We start from the raw sequence: 15,914 nt of genomic DNA on the forward strand, positions 1-15,914 counted from the left end.
GCCTGAGCCTCTACTGTAATCCCTGAAGGGGTGGACCGGAATATTTGTAAGCTGTTCATTCACTCACTCACTCACTCACTCACTCAGCAAATATCGCTTGAATTGTGTACATGTATGTCCTGGGCAGAGTAAGACCGCTACCCTCAGGAGGTTTCATTCTTATGGGAGTAGGTGAACAAGAAATGTAATTTCAGCCAAAGTAAGGTGAGGTACTAAAGTGAAGTGGGGTGAGGACTCCGATGGTCAGAGAAGGCCGGTCAGGAAGAGGACATGATGAGGCAAGCTGAGATCTGGAGAGAGTAGCCTTGTAATCAAAGAGAAGGACAAGTGTCCGTGAGGCGGGAAGGACCTTGTTGAGGACCTTGTTGAGGCCTCCAGTGAAGCTTCCGTGAAGAGGAGAGGAAGAGGAGGTCAGGCCGAGAGGACTCGGGTTATTAGGGCGGTAAGAGATGAGGACTTCGGATTTACTTGTCTAACTGAGCTGCCCATTCAGTATGGTGATCTCTGGCCCCATGTGGCTATTGAGCACTTGAAATGTGGCTAGTCCAACTGAGATGTGCTGTTAAGTGTAAAATACACTGGATTTCAGTGACTGAAAAAAGGATGCAAAATATTTCATTATTTTTTTTACCTTGATTACGTGTTGAAATTATAGTTTTGATATATTGGGTTAAGTAAAATATGTTAAAAATAATTTCTGCTGTTTTTTTTTTTACTATTTAAATGTGGCCATTAGAGGGGTGTCCGGGTTGCTCAGTCTGTCAGGCGTCTGACTTCGGCTCAGGTCATGATCTCATGGTTCATGGGTTCAAGCCCCACGTCAGGCTCTGTGCTGACAGCTCGGAGCCTGGAGCCTGCTTCAAATTCTGTGTATCCCTGTCTGTCTGCTCCCCCGCACCCCCACCCCCCTGCTCGCACTCTGTCTCTCTCAAAAATAAATAAACATTGGGGCGCCTGGGTGGCTCGGTCGGTTGGGCGTCCGACTTCAGCTCAGGTCATGATCTCGCAGTCTGTGAGTTCGAGCCCCGCGTGGGGCTCTGTGCTGACAGCTCAGAGCCTGGAGCCTGTTTCAGATTCTGTGTCTCCCTCTCTCTCTGCCCGTCCCCTGTTCATGCTCTGTCTCTCTGTCTCAAAAATAAACAAACGTTAAAATTAAAAAAAAAAAATAAAAAACATTAAAAAAATTTAATTTTTTTAAGTGGCCATTAGGAAATTAAAAATTAAATATATGGCTTTCATTGTTTTTCTGTTGGTCAACTGCTCTAGAGGAATGCAAGCCTGTTGAGTGGTTTTAAGCAGTGAAGCGATGGGATCCGTTTTATGTTTAGGAAAATTTAAGATAAATTAAGATCTCTGATTTGTGCTGGTTTAAAAGACCTCTTCCTATGTCCAGGTGGACTAGAAACTAGGGGTTTCTGCTCTCTGTATATGCAGCACCAAGTTCATCCTAAGGAAGTGTTTCTTTGGGGATGAAGCAAAATTGAAGTTAAGTATAATGAACTCTTTCAAGGAAAAGCAGGAAACAGTTTTTGAGCTCCTTTGGACAGAACTCTGTGCAAGCCTGGCCTGACCAGATGATTGACTGTGTTTCTTTTTAGGGTTCATAATGATACGTACTTAGAAGATGTATATTTCTAACCACTCTTCTCCAAGCAAAGCGTGTAGATTACAACTTGACCGAAGCCTTGTCAATGTACAGGACTAGAATAAATGAGATAAAGTGTATGAGAGTTCTTTTTAACATAAACAAAAAGTATTCATAGTGGGAATGATACACCAAGTGTACCCTGTTAGAAGATTTCTGCCGTACCTCTTTCCTTCCCCTTCTCCCCCCAAAAGCAAATATGCATATGTTCTGAACTCCCAAGTCCTAATAAAAACTCTGGGGTGTTTATGAAGGATTAGTGGAATGTGAGGAATATTAGGCTCCCACATCTTTATTCCTGCCAGATGAAGCTAGCATAGCATAAGGAGGCACCGGACCTTATGACCTCTTTTAGATTGGGGTGGGATTGGGGAGAATAGCAGGAAGTGCAGTCTCTTCAGGTTTGGTTGACTTTCTAATTTGCACATGTTGCTTAGAAAAGTTACCTGTGTAGTAGTTCCACAGAATTTCTTAGTAGTTTTCAAGTAATAAAGTTTTTACATGATTGCTTATACATTGATCTGTAATAAACCCCAGCTAACAATATTTTTTCACTTTCATATATCTCATGCTGGTTTCTGTGGACAATATTGTACCTGTTATGCTCCTATTACTTCTTATCCTTGTGATCTTACAGCCAAATACATATATACATATACATGAATATTTAGTCTTGATTTTATTAAATTGACTTCTGAAGTAATTTGCCTCAATCTGTTTCCTAGGGTAATTTAATAATTATGTTCCTATTTATAATTTGTGGTCAGATTGAAAATGGGATAGGGAGAAGTACTTATGAGCATGTTGAAACATAAGTAACCTATGGATTGTTGAATGCTGGAAAAAGAGTGTTGCTTCTCTGTTATGCGTACTCGATTTATATACATCGTTGCCGCTTGTAATCCTTCAGGTTGGAAGACGGATTGCAGACCGCGTATATGACATAGCTAGGTAAGTGATGATTATCATAATAAAATACAATTTTTTGACTGGAAATTCAAGAGATTGAATGCTGAGAGCTTAATGTATGGAATGGCAGAATCTAGAGGAATTTATTACCAGGATTCTCAATGTTAATCACACTCTAAGTCTCTCCTTTATATATGTACATATATATATGTATATATATATATATGTATAAAATATATAGGAGAACAAGTGTTCTTTTTATTTCATTCTTGCAAAAAAAAAAAAAAAAAAAGCACAACTCCTAGCTTCTCTCTGAGCCTGAATGACTGATCCAATTTCATCTGGCCAAAAGCCACTAATGAAAACATTGCGGTTAAATTGTTGGTTAAATTACACCAACATGGGATGAATTTATTACATTTGTCTATAAAAGGAATTTTATAAAATCAAAAACAGTAATTTTTTAGAGATATTCTTGCTACTTAGAATCTTGGTATGAATTAACTTCATAAGGTAAGAAAAAATGCTTCATTGTTACAAATAGTTACGCCCATTTCATCTGTTTTATTAGGAAATGAAACAAATAGTTCTCTACATTTGCTTGGATTTTAGGCCATTTATTAAAAATGAAACATTGAATTTTCTAAGTCAGTATGGATTGTACAGTTTTTGTATGCCTTAGTATGCCTTAGTACTGAGCAAAACATCGTTTACAGAGAGACTTGTGATTATGGCATGTCTTAAACTAACATTAACTCTTTAGAATTAAATCATTAAAAATACCAGTCTAAAAAAAAGTATCAGTGTAAATGTCCTTGAAGTAATGTTCTATTGTTACAAAGTATAGTTTATATTGTCCACCCTGATCTTTTGTTGATTTTTAAAAACTAGCCCCACAGATTATTAAATGTCTTATTTGTGGTGTCTGAGGTCCACTTAATACTGTTACAACTTATGATAATAATAGCAACTCATAACCAACATTTGTTGAGCATTTGCACTGTGCTAGATACTTTCCATGCACCATTTCATAAAATTCTCTCAAGTGAGGTAGTAACTTTTCCATTTTATGGATGGGGAAACAGATTCAGTAAGATTAAGTCACTTGTCTGTGGTCACAGAACCAGTAAATTGCTGACCCAGAATTCTAAATCACATCTTTCTCATCCCAAAGCTGTGCACTTCAACATGTCACACTGCCTGTGTTCACAGTCAAGATAGTGAGCATTTTGGAAATAAACAGTTCTTTCTCACACCAGTTCTCCAATTGTGTACTGGTGTTCTGTATTTTTGACATAGGTTTTTGACAGAAATTGGAAAAGGACTCTTTTGGTTCCAATAGAAAATATGTTAGTAATGGATGCAATTTTAAGTTTTCTTGTCACAAATTTTTCTTAAACCTGTGGATGGCCTACACTTAGATGTGTTAACTGGTATGGTTTAGTATGACATTTATTTAGAGAAGACAACATAGCATAGGGGTAGTAGTTTTGGTTCCAGGATTCAAACTAACTGAATTCAAGTTCTGACTGCTGCTTATTAGTTGAGTGACCTTGGGTTGAGTTACTTTGAGCACATAGCACATTGCTTTGAATCTGGTAAGATTTCAGTAAAAGTTAGCTACTATTTAGTTGGTGTTTTGTTTTGTGTTTAGCTTAACATATTAATAGTTCATGATATTTTACATGATGATTTTAAGTCACCTGTTGCCTCAACAAATTTGAGAAAAAGATAATTAGTAAGTTCTAAATAAGTATGCAGACATTTTCATATTAATTTACATTAGCTTCTCTTCATTCTTTATTTATATATATTATCAAATTTAAATACTCCTACCAAATTTGTTCTTTGAATTCATATCTTGGAGCAGCCTCATGGAAAGCTGGTTAACTGTGGGGTCCTGTGAATGTCTGTACCAGACAGACTTGCTCTTTCAATATGTTCTCTGGTAGAAATAGCTTGTGAGGTGAGGCAGAAAAGGCAGATAATATAACTTTTTGAAAGTTGTATTCATTAATATGTTTTTATTTAAGAAAAATTACTTCTTAATAACTGTTTTATGGACTGTTATTACAGACAAATCATAACTTCTGTGTCTACTTTTTAGAAAATTTTCCCTTGCTTTGGATGTTGGTTGTGGAAGAGGTTACATAGCACAGCATTTGAATAAGGTATATCTATTCAATGACTTAATTTACTCTAAGAAATAAAATTGGCTAATCTTAAAGTCTTCCTTAATTCAGCTTGTATCATATTTAGATTTTGATTATATCAAAATTGCCAAGTTTTTTTTTTTAATGGCAAACCAATAGTTGTTTTGTGTCTCCTCTCAAGTATTTTTTTCTTAAAGTGGCTTTTCTTTTTTTTTTTCAATCCATTTTATATAATGATTCCTACCTATAGTTTATGTAAGATATGTTGCTCTTCATTCCCATTCTGTGCAGATGTTTTTGATACTTCAAATTAAAATCAGATCGACATTCATTTGGAAAATGTGATTGAACTAATTTTTTAGCTGGGAAAAATATTTTATCATTTGATTAGAAATCTTTGTGTATTTATAAGTAGCCATTATTAAGGCTTATACCATTTTATTTTGCATTTTCTAATTCAGAACATAAAGACATTTATTGTTTTAACCCCTGTATATATGATACTGTGTTGGACACCAATTAAAGTGGGCTTTCTGTGTAAAATCTACTTCGAAAAAGCATACACTTGGGCCGGGGTGGTGGGAGGGGGGTGTGAGAGGCTCCACAAACACAATGCTCAGGCCAGAAAACTTATTCATTGATTCTTCTTGTGTCCTCCCCTCCCACATTGAATCCATCAGCAAATTTTATTTGGATTTCAAAATATATCCCTAACTACTACTTCTTACCACTTTCACTATTATCATATTGGTCTACACTGTAGTAGCCCCTTAATGACCTCCCTGCTTCACCTTTGCCCCCAGTAGTCCATTCTCACAGCAAAGTAATCCTTTTAAAGCACAGGTCAGTTCATTGCCAGTCCTCTGCTCAGAACTTTTGGCTTCTTATCTAACTCAGTAATAAGCCAGTCTTAATCCATAAGGCCCTCAGTGATCTGGCTCCCTAACATGTCCCTGACCTCATTTCCTTCCCCTCATTCCTTACTTTTCAGCAATCCTGACCTTCTCACTGACTCTCAAACTGGCCAGGGCTTTGCCTTATAGTTGTTCTTGCGTTCTTCCCTAAGATATCTGTACGGCTTACTTCCTCGCCTCTTTCAGGTCTTTGCTTAAATGACCCCTCATCAAAAATTCCTTCCCCGACTATTCTGTAAAATAAGGTCCCCATTCTCCGCTGGGTATTTGCCTTATTTGTTTCCACAACACTTTTTAGCACCTGATGTGTTTGTCTATTTGGTGTCTGTCTTCTCTTAGGGAATGTAAACTCCATAGACTTACTCATTTTTGGTCACTGCTAAATTCCCAGTACCTAGAATACACAATGAAGGTTTATTAAATGAACATTACACGAATAAATGCAAAGTAACTTTGAAGTTATTCCCTCACTGACTGGAAAAAGTCAGGGGATGTGGTGGGGCAAGGAGCACAGGCTATTCCTGTTTTAGATTTGCTGAGTTTGAGGTAACAGTGGACTATATTAGTGTTAATGTCTGACAGGTAGTTGGAAATGTGTACTTGGAATTGGGGTGTTGAGGTTAAGAGCATTGCCTTGAACTTGGGCAGATAGGGATTTCAAATTTAGCTCTGCCACTTGGCAGTTGCACTTGGGTAGTCAGCGGTGGCCAGGTAATGATAGGGTATCCTTTCAAGTTGTGGGCAGGAGGTTCTTTAAGAAGGGGGTGTGCATGAAGTGGAAAGGATTGGCTTCTTTAACAGAGGAGGGGAGGACTACAACAGAGCTGGACTTCAGACAGGTCAAGTGAAATAGGACTTGAGAGGAGACACACTGTTGTAGTTTATTAGGTTGTTAGTAATCTTTATAAATAGCATGAGCAGGGAGAGTAGGAATAGATTATCAAGAATTAAGGAGAAAGACATCGGTGAGAATTAGAGTTGCAGATTGCAGACAGAACAACCAGAAGGTAGTTAGAGGTGAGGAGATCTTTCCAGATTGGGAGGCTCATGACTGTTTCGAGGTGAGGGAAAGAGACACAGAAGAGACAGATGAAAGATTTGATAGAGATGGTGATGGAGGGAGCAGGATCCTGTAGAAAAGAGCATAGTGGAAAGTGTTAGTCTTAGGAAAGAAGTGGTGCAGTGCTTTTTCCTTTTGGAAAGAAGAGGGGAGACATGAAACAGGGAAAATGAAACCAGCGAACCCCTATACACCCCCCCCCCCGCCCCGCTCCCAAGTATCTGTGTTTATTAAGTCTTTTCTTTACTCTGTGTAAACTCTTTGAATGAACAGCTAAAAGAGGGAGGAAAACTATCCAGGACTTCTGTGGCCCAGGAGCGGGGACCAGTTCTCAGCACACATAAGTCTTAATCCTCTGGAGTAAACTCAGGATGTTGATTACTCACACCTGGATTGTGTATTTTATTAAGTATAGTTAAATGTGTTAAATATAGTCGTGGTTGTTTAAATTTAAATCTGTGTAACTATGTGTTATTAAAGCTAGTTGTGTACTATACTGGTTTTACTGCAGGAAAATACCCTTACAAAGCTAAAAATTTACCTACAAATTATCACTTTCTCCTTGAGCAATTTCAGTAGTTATTTTGTTTTGTTAGTAGGCTTTTGTTTTGTATTATCTAATTAATTTTATTCCATTGCAGGAAACTGTTGGAAAGTTCTTCCAAGTAGACATTGCAGAAAATGCGTTGGTAGGTAGCTTTTTTAACACTATTGATTTCTGATCTCTCGGTTTTATTTTTAGTTCTTTATTTTTATTTCCTTCAAAATGAAAATAGCTTTATTGTTTTTTTTTCTGATTATAAATATAACACATAAAAAAATTAGACAATGGAGGAAATATAAAGGAGAAGAAAATATCACCCCTGGTCCCCACCATTCAGGGACAACCACTGTTGACATTTGGGTCTCCACCTTTGCAGATGTATAGCTATCTCTACAATTTTATACAAATGATATAATGATAACATGCCGTGCTTTTCACAGGATATCATTCTTTTATATCAATGAATGATATACATACATACAAATTCCACCTTTTAAAATGACTAGATAGTATTCTAATATAAGAATATTCCATGGTTTATTTGGCTAAATTTCTATTGAAGGACAGTTATATTTCTAGTTTCTTAATAACCAACACTGGGAAGAACATCCTTATACAAAGAAACTTTGTACATTTGGTTTACTTTTCTCTCTGGGAATAAATTCCTAGTAGTGGAATTTATGAACTCATCGATGTTCATCTTTAAATTTTTTATATACATCTCCAGAGTGCCGTTAGAAAGATATAATATTGTATGAAAGCACTTTTTTCTCCTGTTTGGCAGCACTGAGCCAATGGATTCTGTCTTTGTCAGTTTAATAGGCAGAAAGTAGAATCTTACTGATATTTTTATTTGCACTTTGATTATGAATGCAGCCAACCGGCTGTTGATGTCTTTTGGCTATTGGTATTTCTTAATTTGTGAATTTGTAAGTAATTTTGTGATGTGCCTGTACCTGCATTGTTGCCTTAGCATGTTCTTATTGTGGGGAGTTTGTAAGAGTTTGTTTTGGGGGGATATTAATTTCATCATCTGTGTTGTAAATATTTCCCAAAGTTTGTTGTTTACATTGTTTATGGGTTTTTAGAAGTTTTTGATTGGTTTATCATCATGTAGATTAGTCTTTTCCTTTATAGTTTCTGGCTTTTGAGTTATGCTTGCTTAAAATGTTTCCACCTAAGAGTATGAAAATGTTCACCCCTATTTTCATCTATTACTTTTATGGCTTAAGTTATGCCACTGAAACTTTCAGCCTTCTGAGATTTGTTTTAGTGTGAGATAGGATCCTGTTTATGTTTTTCCAACTAGCCAGTTTGTGTCCTTTAAGAAACACTTCTTGAGCTTCTCTGTGACTCTGGTTTTAAAAGGGATAGAAACTGCCAAATAAATATAACGTTGACTTAAATAATAATTGTATTAGTAATTGACATTCTATATGAATGTGTTTATTTTTTAATCACTAGAAAAATACCTTAGAAATGGAAATCCCTACTGTCAGTGTTTTAGCTGATGAAGAGTTCCTTCCCTTCAGAGAAAATACATTTGACCTGGTAGTTAGCAGCTTAAGGTTGGTAATCTGTTTGTACTTCTTCAAAATGTATGTTTTAAATAGGTAATTTGTGCTATAAAATTTTAATTGTTATGAGATAAATAAAATAGCTAATAGAGCAAGTTTTTTTTTTTTTTTTTTGTAACATTTATTTATTTTGAGGTGGGGAAGAGACGGAGAGAGAGGGAGAGAGAATCCCAAGTAGGCTCTGTGCTGTTAGCGTGAAGCCAACACAGGGCTCAATCCCACAGTGAGGTCGTGACCTGAGTGGAAATCAAAAGTTGGCTGCCCAACCTACTGAGCCATCCAGGCACCCCGGAGTAAATTCTTAATAACCTTTTTTAAAGTCACAAACCAGTTTTCTTGGTTTATAAACAATAAGATTTCTTTGGTAAAGAATTATAAATTATATACTCCCTAGTGGAGATAATATGATATAGTATCTTAACTTTTTTCTCCCCAACTTTTTTCAGCTTGCTAAAGCTAATCTATGATAGAAGGATTTTCCTTCCTAATACACATTACTTAGTATCAATATTAATGGAGGCAGGAGTTGTAAAGAATATACTGGCTCCAATATTCAAACATTAGAGCCCTTACAAACTCATTCTGGCAAATAGGGAAAAGCTAGTATTTCCTTCAACATCAGTTTTTCTTCCACACAGAAATATAGTCCCGAAGGTTATTTTTTTCCATTTGTGCTTCCTACTGTGGCCCTCCACATTTATTACATAAATATATAAATACTTATTGAATAGATTATAATATACTAGGCTCTGAGCTATATTCTTTTGGGGAATACAAAAATGAACCCAGACAGAGATCCTGCCCTCAAAGAACTCAGAGTCTAATAGAGAAATTAAATATTCCTTTTTTTTAAGCCTTTTTTTTTTTTTTTTTTCAGTAATCTCTGTACCTACTGGGGGGCTTGAACTCACAGATGCTCCACCAACTGAGCCAGCCGGGTGCCCCCAAAATAAAATATTCTTACTTCCCCTGTCTTGTTTTATAGTCATATTTTCTTTCAAAGATTCAACATGCTCTTCACGTCAGCACAGCCCTTTTGATAGCTGTTTTTAGGGTGACCAGTCACCCAAGACTTTGCCAGTGTTAACACTGGAAAGGCTTATGTCCCAGGAATCTCTCAGCCCCAGACAAATTGGGAGAGTTGCATGCACTCTTGCTATTTTCTTCAGTGAGTTTATAATCTCTTCCCTGCTTCTTAAGATATGCTAAACAAATTTAGGAAAGTATTTGCATTCTATCATGAAATGAAAAATATTACAGAGAATGTTGGTCTAAGGAAAACAGCCCTGGGCAGGGAGTCTGAATATGAGTTTTAGCTCCTCTGCTTGCTGTTTGCAAGTGCCTAATTCCATTGCTTTCAGTTTCCCCATAAGTATGATAGACCTTATGATATGGTATGACCTTCTTAATTTTTAAAGTATCTAATAATTGTTAGACAACATTATGAAAGATAAATGTGAGCTTAACACAGTATGGTTTGAAATGGGCATTCAGTGCTATCCTGGAAGTCAGCATAAGAGGATACCACCTTAGTCAAGATAGTGTGACCATACTCTACAGAGACTGATTCTTGCCATCACATATCACCACACTGGGAGACGGTGAATAGAGGCAAAAGAAAATGGAAGAGATTTCCTAAATTAAGTTTTAAATACTTTATAGTATTATAGTACTGTCACATTTTCTAGTGTGACAGAAGGAAGGTTTTCCCCTGGGAATATTCTTTGCTTTAAAACTTATATGAAAATAATCAGTGAATTTTGATATGAAGTTTCAGGCTTCAAAATTAACACCTTTTGTTGTGGCTTTTCTTTATATGAGTGATAATTACACTAATTATATGAATTAAGCTAAAGCAAATATGTTTTCATATTCTAGTTTACACTGGGTGAATGACCTTCCTAGAGCACTTGAACAGGTAAGAAACTTAATGTTGACTCCAATAGGCTGTGTTATTATTAGAAACTTCTAAATATTTCTGTTTTTACTAGAAACTTTCAGATGTTTTCCATTTTATATTTCTGATGATTGGAAATGAAAGTAAATCAAGTATTTATTATCTTCTATGGGCCAAATACACCTGATGCCCTTTGGCATATTGAGAAGTACATTGCGTGAGCACCTGGGTGTCTCAGTTGGTTAAGCATCTGACTCTTGATTTCTGCTTAGGTTGTGATCTTGCGGTTCGTGAAATCAAGCCCCATGTCGGGCTCTGAGCTGACAGTGCAGAGCCTGCTTGGGATTCTCTCTGTCTCTCTCTCTCTGTCTCTCTCTCTCTCCCCCCTCTCCCCTCTCCCCTCTCCCCTGCTCATGCTGTCTCTCAGAATAGAATGAGATGAGATGAGATGAGATGAGATGAGATGAGATGAGATGAGATGAGATGAAATGAAGTACATTGGGTGACTCCCCCCTGCCTAGGAATTCAATGAATCTAATTATGAAATGTTTTAAATATTTACAAAAGCTTATATATTGTCCAAAATAACTTTGAATAGTATTGACATCACATTGATATAAGACATTTTCTGTGTGGGTTCCTTTTCTTAATTGTCTGTAAGTTTTTTCTGTGGGTAGGAACCTATTTGTTTTTATTTATATCTTCCCTACACCTTACACTTAGAGAGTGTGAGGTACATTTGTTGCTTGGCATTTATCAGTGAACTGGTGAGTGAGGAGCATTGTGTTCAGAGGAGGGAAATCACTGGGCCATGGAGTAGCCGAGGAAAGTTTCAGGAAGAGGGAATTACTTGAGCAGGGCCTTGGAGCATAGGTCAGATTTGGGGTGGGAAGGCAGAATCACAGGATGGGGGGAGGTAGAACAGCCTCACGAGGATGAAAGGACAGAGAGGGAGCCTTTTTGGAGATTAGTTTAGTACTGGGAAATGAGGTATGTTGGGACCAAATTTAGGAAGACTTGGGTAACAGATTAAGGAATTTAGAGTTCATTCCTTATGCAGTTCAGAGCCACTGGAGAATTTTGAAGAGGAAAGTAACATAATTAAAAGGCTGATGGGCAGGATAACTTCCATATCATAAGCCCATACTGTTTGCCAATCACTGTGCCTTGTTTTATATGTGTTAAATAAATAACTCTGTAAGATGTTTTCATTTTGCTAGTTGGAAAACTGATGCCAGAAGTTGGTTCAATTAAAGAGGCTTCTTCTGTCATCCAGGCATGAGAGAAACTAAAGCTAGGTGGCAGTAGCAGGAATTAACAGGAATAGAGACTATTTGGGACTCCTGTAAAGGAGGAGTCAACTATTTGGCTGGTTGTATCTGAAGATCTAACCTTAAAGTTTTGAATCTGGATGCCTGGGAAAATGATTAGTAAAAGTAGGGGAAGGATTGGTAATGATCAGATAAAGAGAATGGAAAATAGTAATTGACAGAAATAGGCAGTTGGAGAGGGGAGTGGGTTTGAGAATAAGTGTTATGTATTTGTTGGTTGTGTTGGGAGGGTGAGTGCCAAGAGACACATGTCCATGGCACAGGCAGATGAAAATGAGTTTAGCACATTTCTGGGAAGATGTCCAGTCTAAAGATAGTGATTGGGAAGTCATCCTTGTGAAATCCATGGGTATTGATAAGCCCTCTGAAGTAGAGAGAAGCTGCAGGGAGCTGAGGAGGGAATCTTTGATACTTGCTAGGCGACAAGAGAAGGAAGCAACACCAAAGGGGCAGAGGGTAAGAAAGCAAAGATTTTACAGTTGGTTTACTTGTATACTGTTTTGTAATTGTTTCATGATGTATTAAATATAAATTTAAGATGGGTACTTTGATTAGCAGAGCCTACTGTGATTTTTGGGTTTACTTCAGAATCAACCCTTTCCTGTAATGTTCCTCATTGTTGAGAATAGAGTCAAATCTATTTATGGATGGTAATTCTAAGAGTCAGTGAGTAAACATTTGTGGTTCTGGAATCCATTCCAACCACTGTTTTGCTTAAGTTATCAATTAAAAGTTGTTTCTGTTTCAAAGCTGGAAAATGAGTTAGTTACTTCTCATTACAGGAAACTAATATTTGACTAGGTTAATGTTGTAAATCATAAAACTTTCTGTTTAAATTAGCTTTTTTGCATAATAGGCTATTCCAACTTAGTGGTTTAAAACAACAGTTTACTTAGTTCATGATCTGGTGGGCTGGGAATTTGGGTTGGCCTTAGTTAGGAAATACTTCTGGGTCTGGCCAGGCTTACGCATGTGTCTGTGATCAGCTGCTAGATTGTCCTGAAGCTGGCTGGTCAAGAATGGCCATAGCTGGAATGCCTGACTGAGATCTGCTCCTCCTATCTCTTATCCCTTACCAGGCTAGCTCATTCAGGCTTGTTTATGACATGGTGGCAGCACAGGGAATCCTGTAAGGCCATCTCAGACCTTGGTGTGACACTGGCACACTGTCAGTTGCACTGCATTCTTTTGGCCACAGCAAGTCATGAGGCTGTCCCAGATTCAGGGAGAGGGGAAATAGACTTTGTCTTTTGATGGGAGTTGTTACAAAGTGACATTTAAAGGGCACAGATAGAGGTTTGTGATTTTTGCAATCTATTGCACTTTAAACTTTTTTTCTTTCAGTATTTTTCTGATTATAAAAGTAACTGTGGGGTGCCTGAGTGGTTCAGTCGGTTAAGTATCCAACTCTTGATTTCGTCTCAGGTCATGATCTCACAGTTTGTGGAACCGACCCTGAGTCAGGCTCTGTACTGACAGCACTGAGCCTGCTTAGGATTCTCCCCTTCTCTTTCTGTTCCTCTCCCACATGTGTGCTCACTCACGTGCTCTCTCTCTGAAAATAAGTAAATAAACTTAAAATAGTTACAAAAGTAATATATGTCTATTAGAAAAGTTGAAAACATAGAACATATTTTGTAGGTATTAATGCTATCAACTAATTATTAATATCAATAGGTATTAATACTACCAATAAATTATTGTCTATCTTTACAGTAATATTATACTACAGTGCTTCTCTGACCTGGATGCCTTAGATATTATCTATTAACTTTTCTGATTATTTGACAAAATAAGAATGGTAATCGTAAAAATATTGATTCAGACACCACGTATTTATTCTTTTAACATATTTTTATCCTTTTAATAATTTTTTATATAAAATTTTGAGTAGTTTTGTTGTCTTGTGTTTATTACAGATTCATTATGTTTTAAAACCAGATGGAGTGTTTATTGGTGCAATGTTTGGAGGCGACACACTCTATGAACTTCGGTGTTCGTTACAGTTAGCAGAAACAGAAAGGGAAGGAGGATTTTCTCCACATGTTTCTCCTTTCACTGCTGTCAATGACCTAGGACATCTGCTTGGGAGAGCTGGCTTTAATACACTGACTGTGGTAACTATCAAGAGAGTTGATTAATTCTCATTAACCCATTAATCACACAGTTCAGAAAGAACGTCTCCTCTTAAAGATAGAAAATTATAGGTATTGATGGTATTATGGAAAGGTTTTGGCATTTTTTCTCTTTTTAAATTTAGTTTATATAAACATATCTTGACTGACACAGGTACAAACATAAAATTTTTAGTACTTGTCACCTGAATAAATAAAATAGCTCAAAAAAACCCGAACCTCAGTTAACAAGGAGGTTATTTTCTAAGACCTGTTATTCCAGTGCATTAGAATCTTCAGATCTAGAGTAACGTGTAATATGAGGGAACATTTTAGGTGATTGGGAAAAGGGGAGGTACGGGAGCACTTACAGTGTTGCATCTCCCACTAGCCCTCAACTGAAATAGTGCCACACAAGGCAGAAATGAAGGTATCTTTATTCATGATCCAGGGTAGAGAATGTAGGAAAGGGGGCTGCACTCCATTTGGGCTGGAGAGATCTGGAAAGAGGACCTGTAGGCTGTTAGAAGAAATAAGGAGTCAGCACAGTACAGTGATGCTACAGGGCATTGGTGTCTGACAGTTATAATTTGATTCCTAACTTTGCCCCGTTACTAGGTAGGGGAATCAGGGGGTGGGGGGTTACTTCACGTCTCTGAACATTCATTATTTTTTTAAAAATTCAAATGTTTCTCACCTGAGGTTGGATGTTAGTATTAAGATAAAGGGTGTGAAGTGCCTTGACCATAGTAGATGCTAAGTAAATATTTGCGCCTGCCTTCCTCTCTCCCCACCCATACTCCTTGCACTTTGCCATCCTAGGCTTCCAACTAGGAGTCATGTGGAAAGACAGTGGTTGCCCCCTTCCAGCTCCTTTCATTAGCAGAGTCATTCTAAAGGATGTCATTGCTGCCTCCAGATACCGGTTGAGTAGACTTGTTATGATTTTCCTAACTGCTCAGGTCTAGACACATCTCTTTCCTGGAGGAAATAGGAATTTCTTGACAAAGATTTCTCATTGATGATAGATTTAAGATTGAAATAACTGTTTAAGGAGATTTAATGTGAATATTTTTCATAAAATCAACCAACGAAAAATAGATTGCCCTGTCCTTCCTTGTTTTGGTAGAAAGCATGGGGCATTAGACCAGTAGGGTCTCTGAAGTTGGAAAGGCGCTTCAAGGGAAGGGAAGAGACAGTACATTAGGAAATGACAGCAACTTTCAGGATTTCACAGCTGTACAGCTGTGTCTTATGTAAACTGTTAATGGCCTGAGTCAGAAGATACTGCATTCTGAGATGTTGGCAGCTGGAAATGGGATAGCTCTGCCTCATGTGAGGGTTCTGCTTTGTAATTAAAGCAAACACTGGCAATTGTACATAGAGGGATCACTGTATATTTTTTAATTATATAAGTAGTAATACATACATTTTAAACATTAAACTGTACAGATAAAGTGATAGTCTGTCATTTGCCCTTAATCTCCCAAATCTTAGCTCTCTCCTGAGAGTAACAGTTTTCAAAATTTTGGTCCTAGGACCTCGCTACACACTTAAAATTATTGAGGACCTTAGAGAGTTTTTGTTATGTGGGTTATATCTGACAATATTAACCATATTAGAAATGGAAACTGAATTTTGGAATTTAATAATATGTTTAAAACTGACAATAGTCTGCCTATTATATGTTATCATAAATAACTTGTGTTTTGTTGGGGGAGAAAGAAACTATTTTCCCAAAGAAAATAAATTAGAAGAATATCATTGCTT

General features: G+C 37.1%; 1 protein-coding gene across 11 annotated transcripts in view; it reads left to right on the forward strand.

Annotated features, from left to right (window-relative positions):
- NDUFAF5 (NADH:ubiquinone oxidoreductase complex assembly factor 5) overlaps positions 1-15,914 on the forward strand; it is a 63,804-nt gene that overhangs the window by 36,699 nt on the left and 11,191 nt on the right. For 6 of the 11 annotated variants that reach the window (XM_023251472.2, XM_011280959.4, XM_023251471.2 and 3 more), the window contains 6 exons: positions 2,556-2,596; positions 4,662-4,725; positions 7,323-7,370; positions 8,690-8,793; positions 10,681-10,720; positions 13,950-14,147. In XM_023251472.2, coding sequence (XP_023107240.1) covers positions 8,705-8,793; positions 10,681-10,720; positions 13,950-14,147 — 327 coding nt within the window. In that variant the 5' untranslated portion in view covers positions 2,556-2,596; positions 4,662-4,725; positions 7,323-7,370; positions 8,690-8,704. Of the gene's footprint in view, positions 1-2,555; positions 2,597-4,661; positions 4,726-7,322; positions 7,371-8,689; positions 8,794-10,680; positions 10,721-13,949; positions 14,148-15,914 lie in introns of those variants that run through there. The other 5 variants (XM_023251474.2, XM_011280960.4, XM_045053899.1 and 2 more) reach the window with 5 other exon arrangements.

The sequence above is a fragment of the Felis catus genome, chromosome A3, assembly GCF_018350175.1.
Source record: "Felis catus isolate Fca126 chromosome A3, F.catus_Fca126_mat1.0, whole genome shotgun sequence".
Classification (NCBI taxonomy): Eukaryota; Metazoa; Chordata; class Mammalia; order Carnivora; family Felidae; genus Felis; species Felis catus.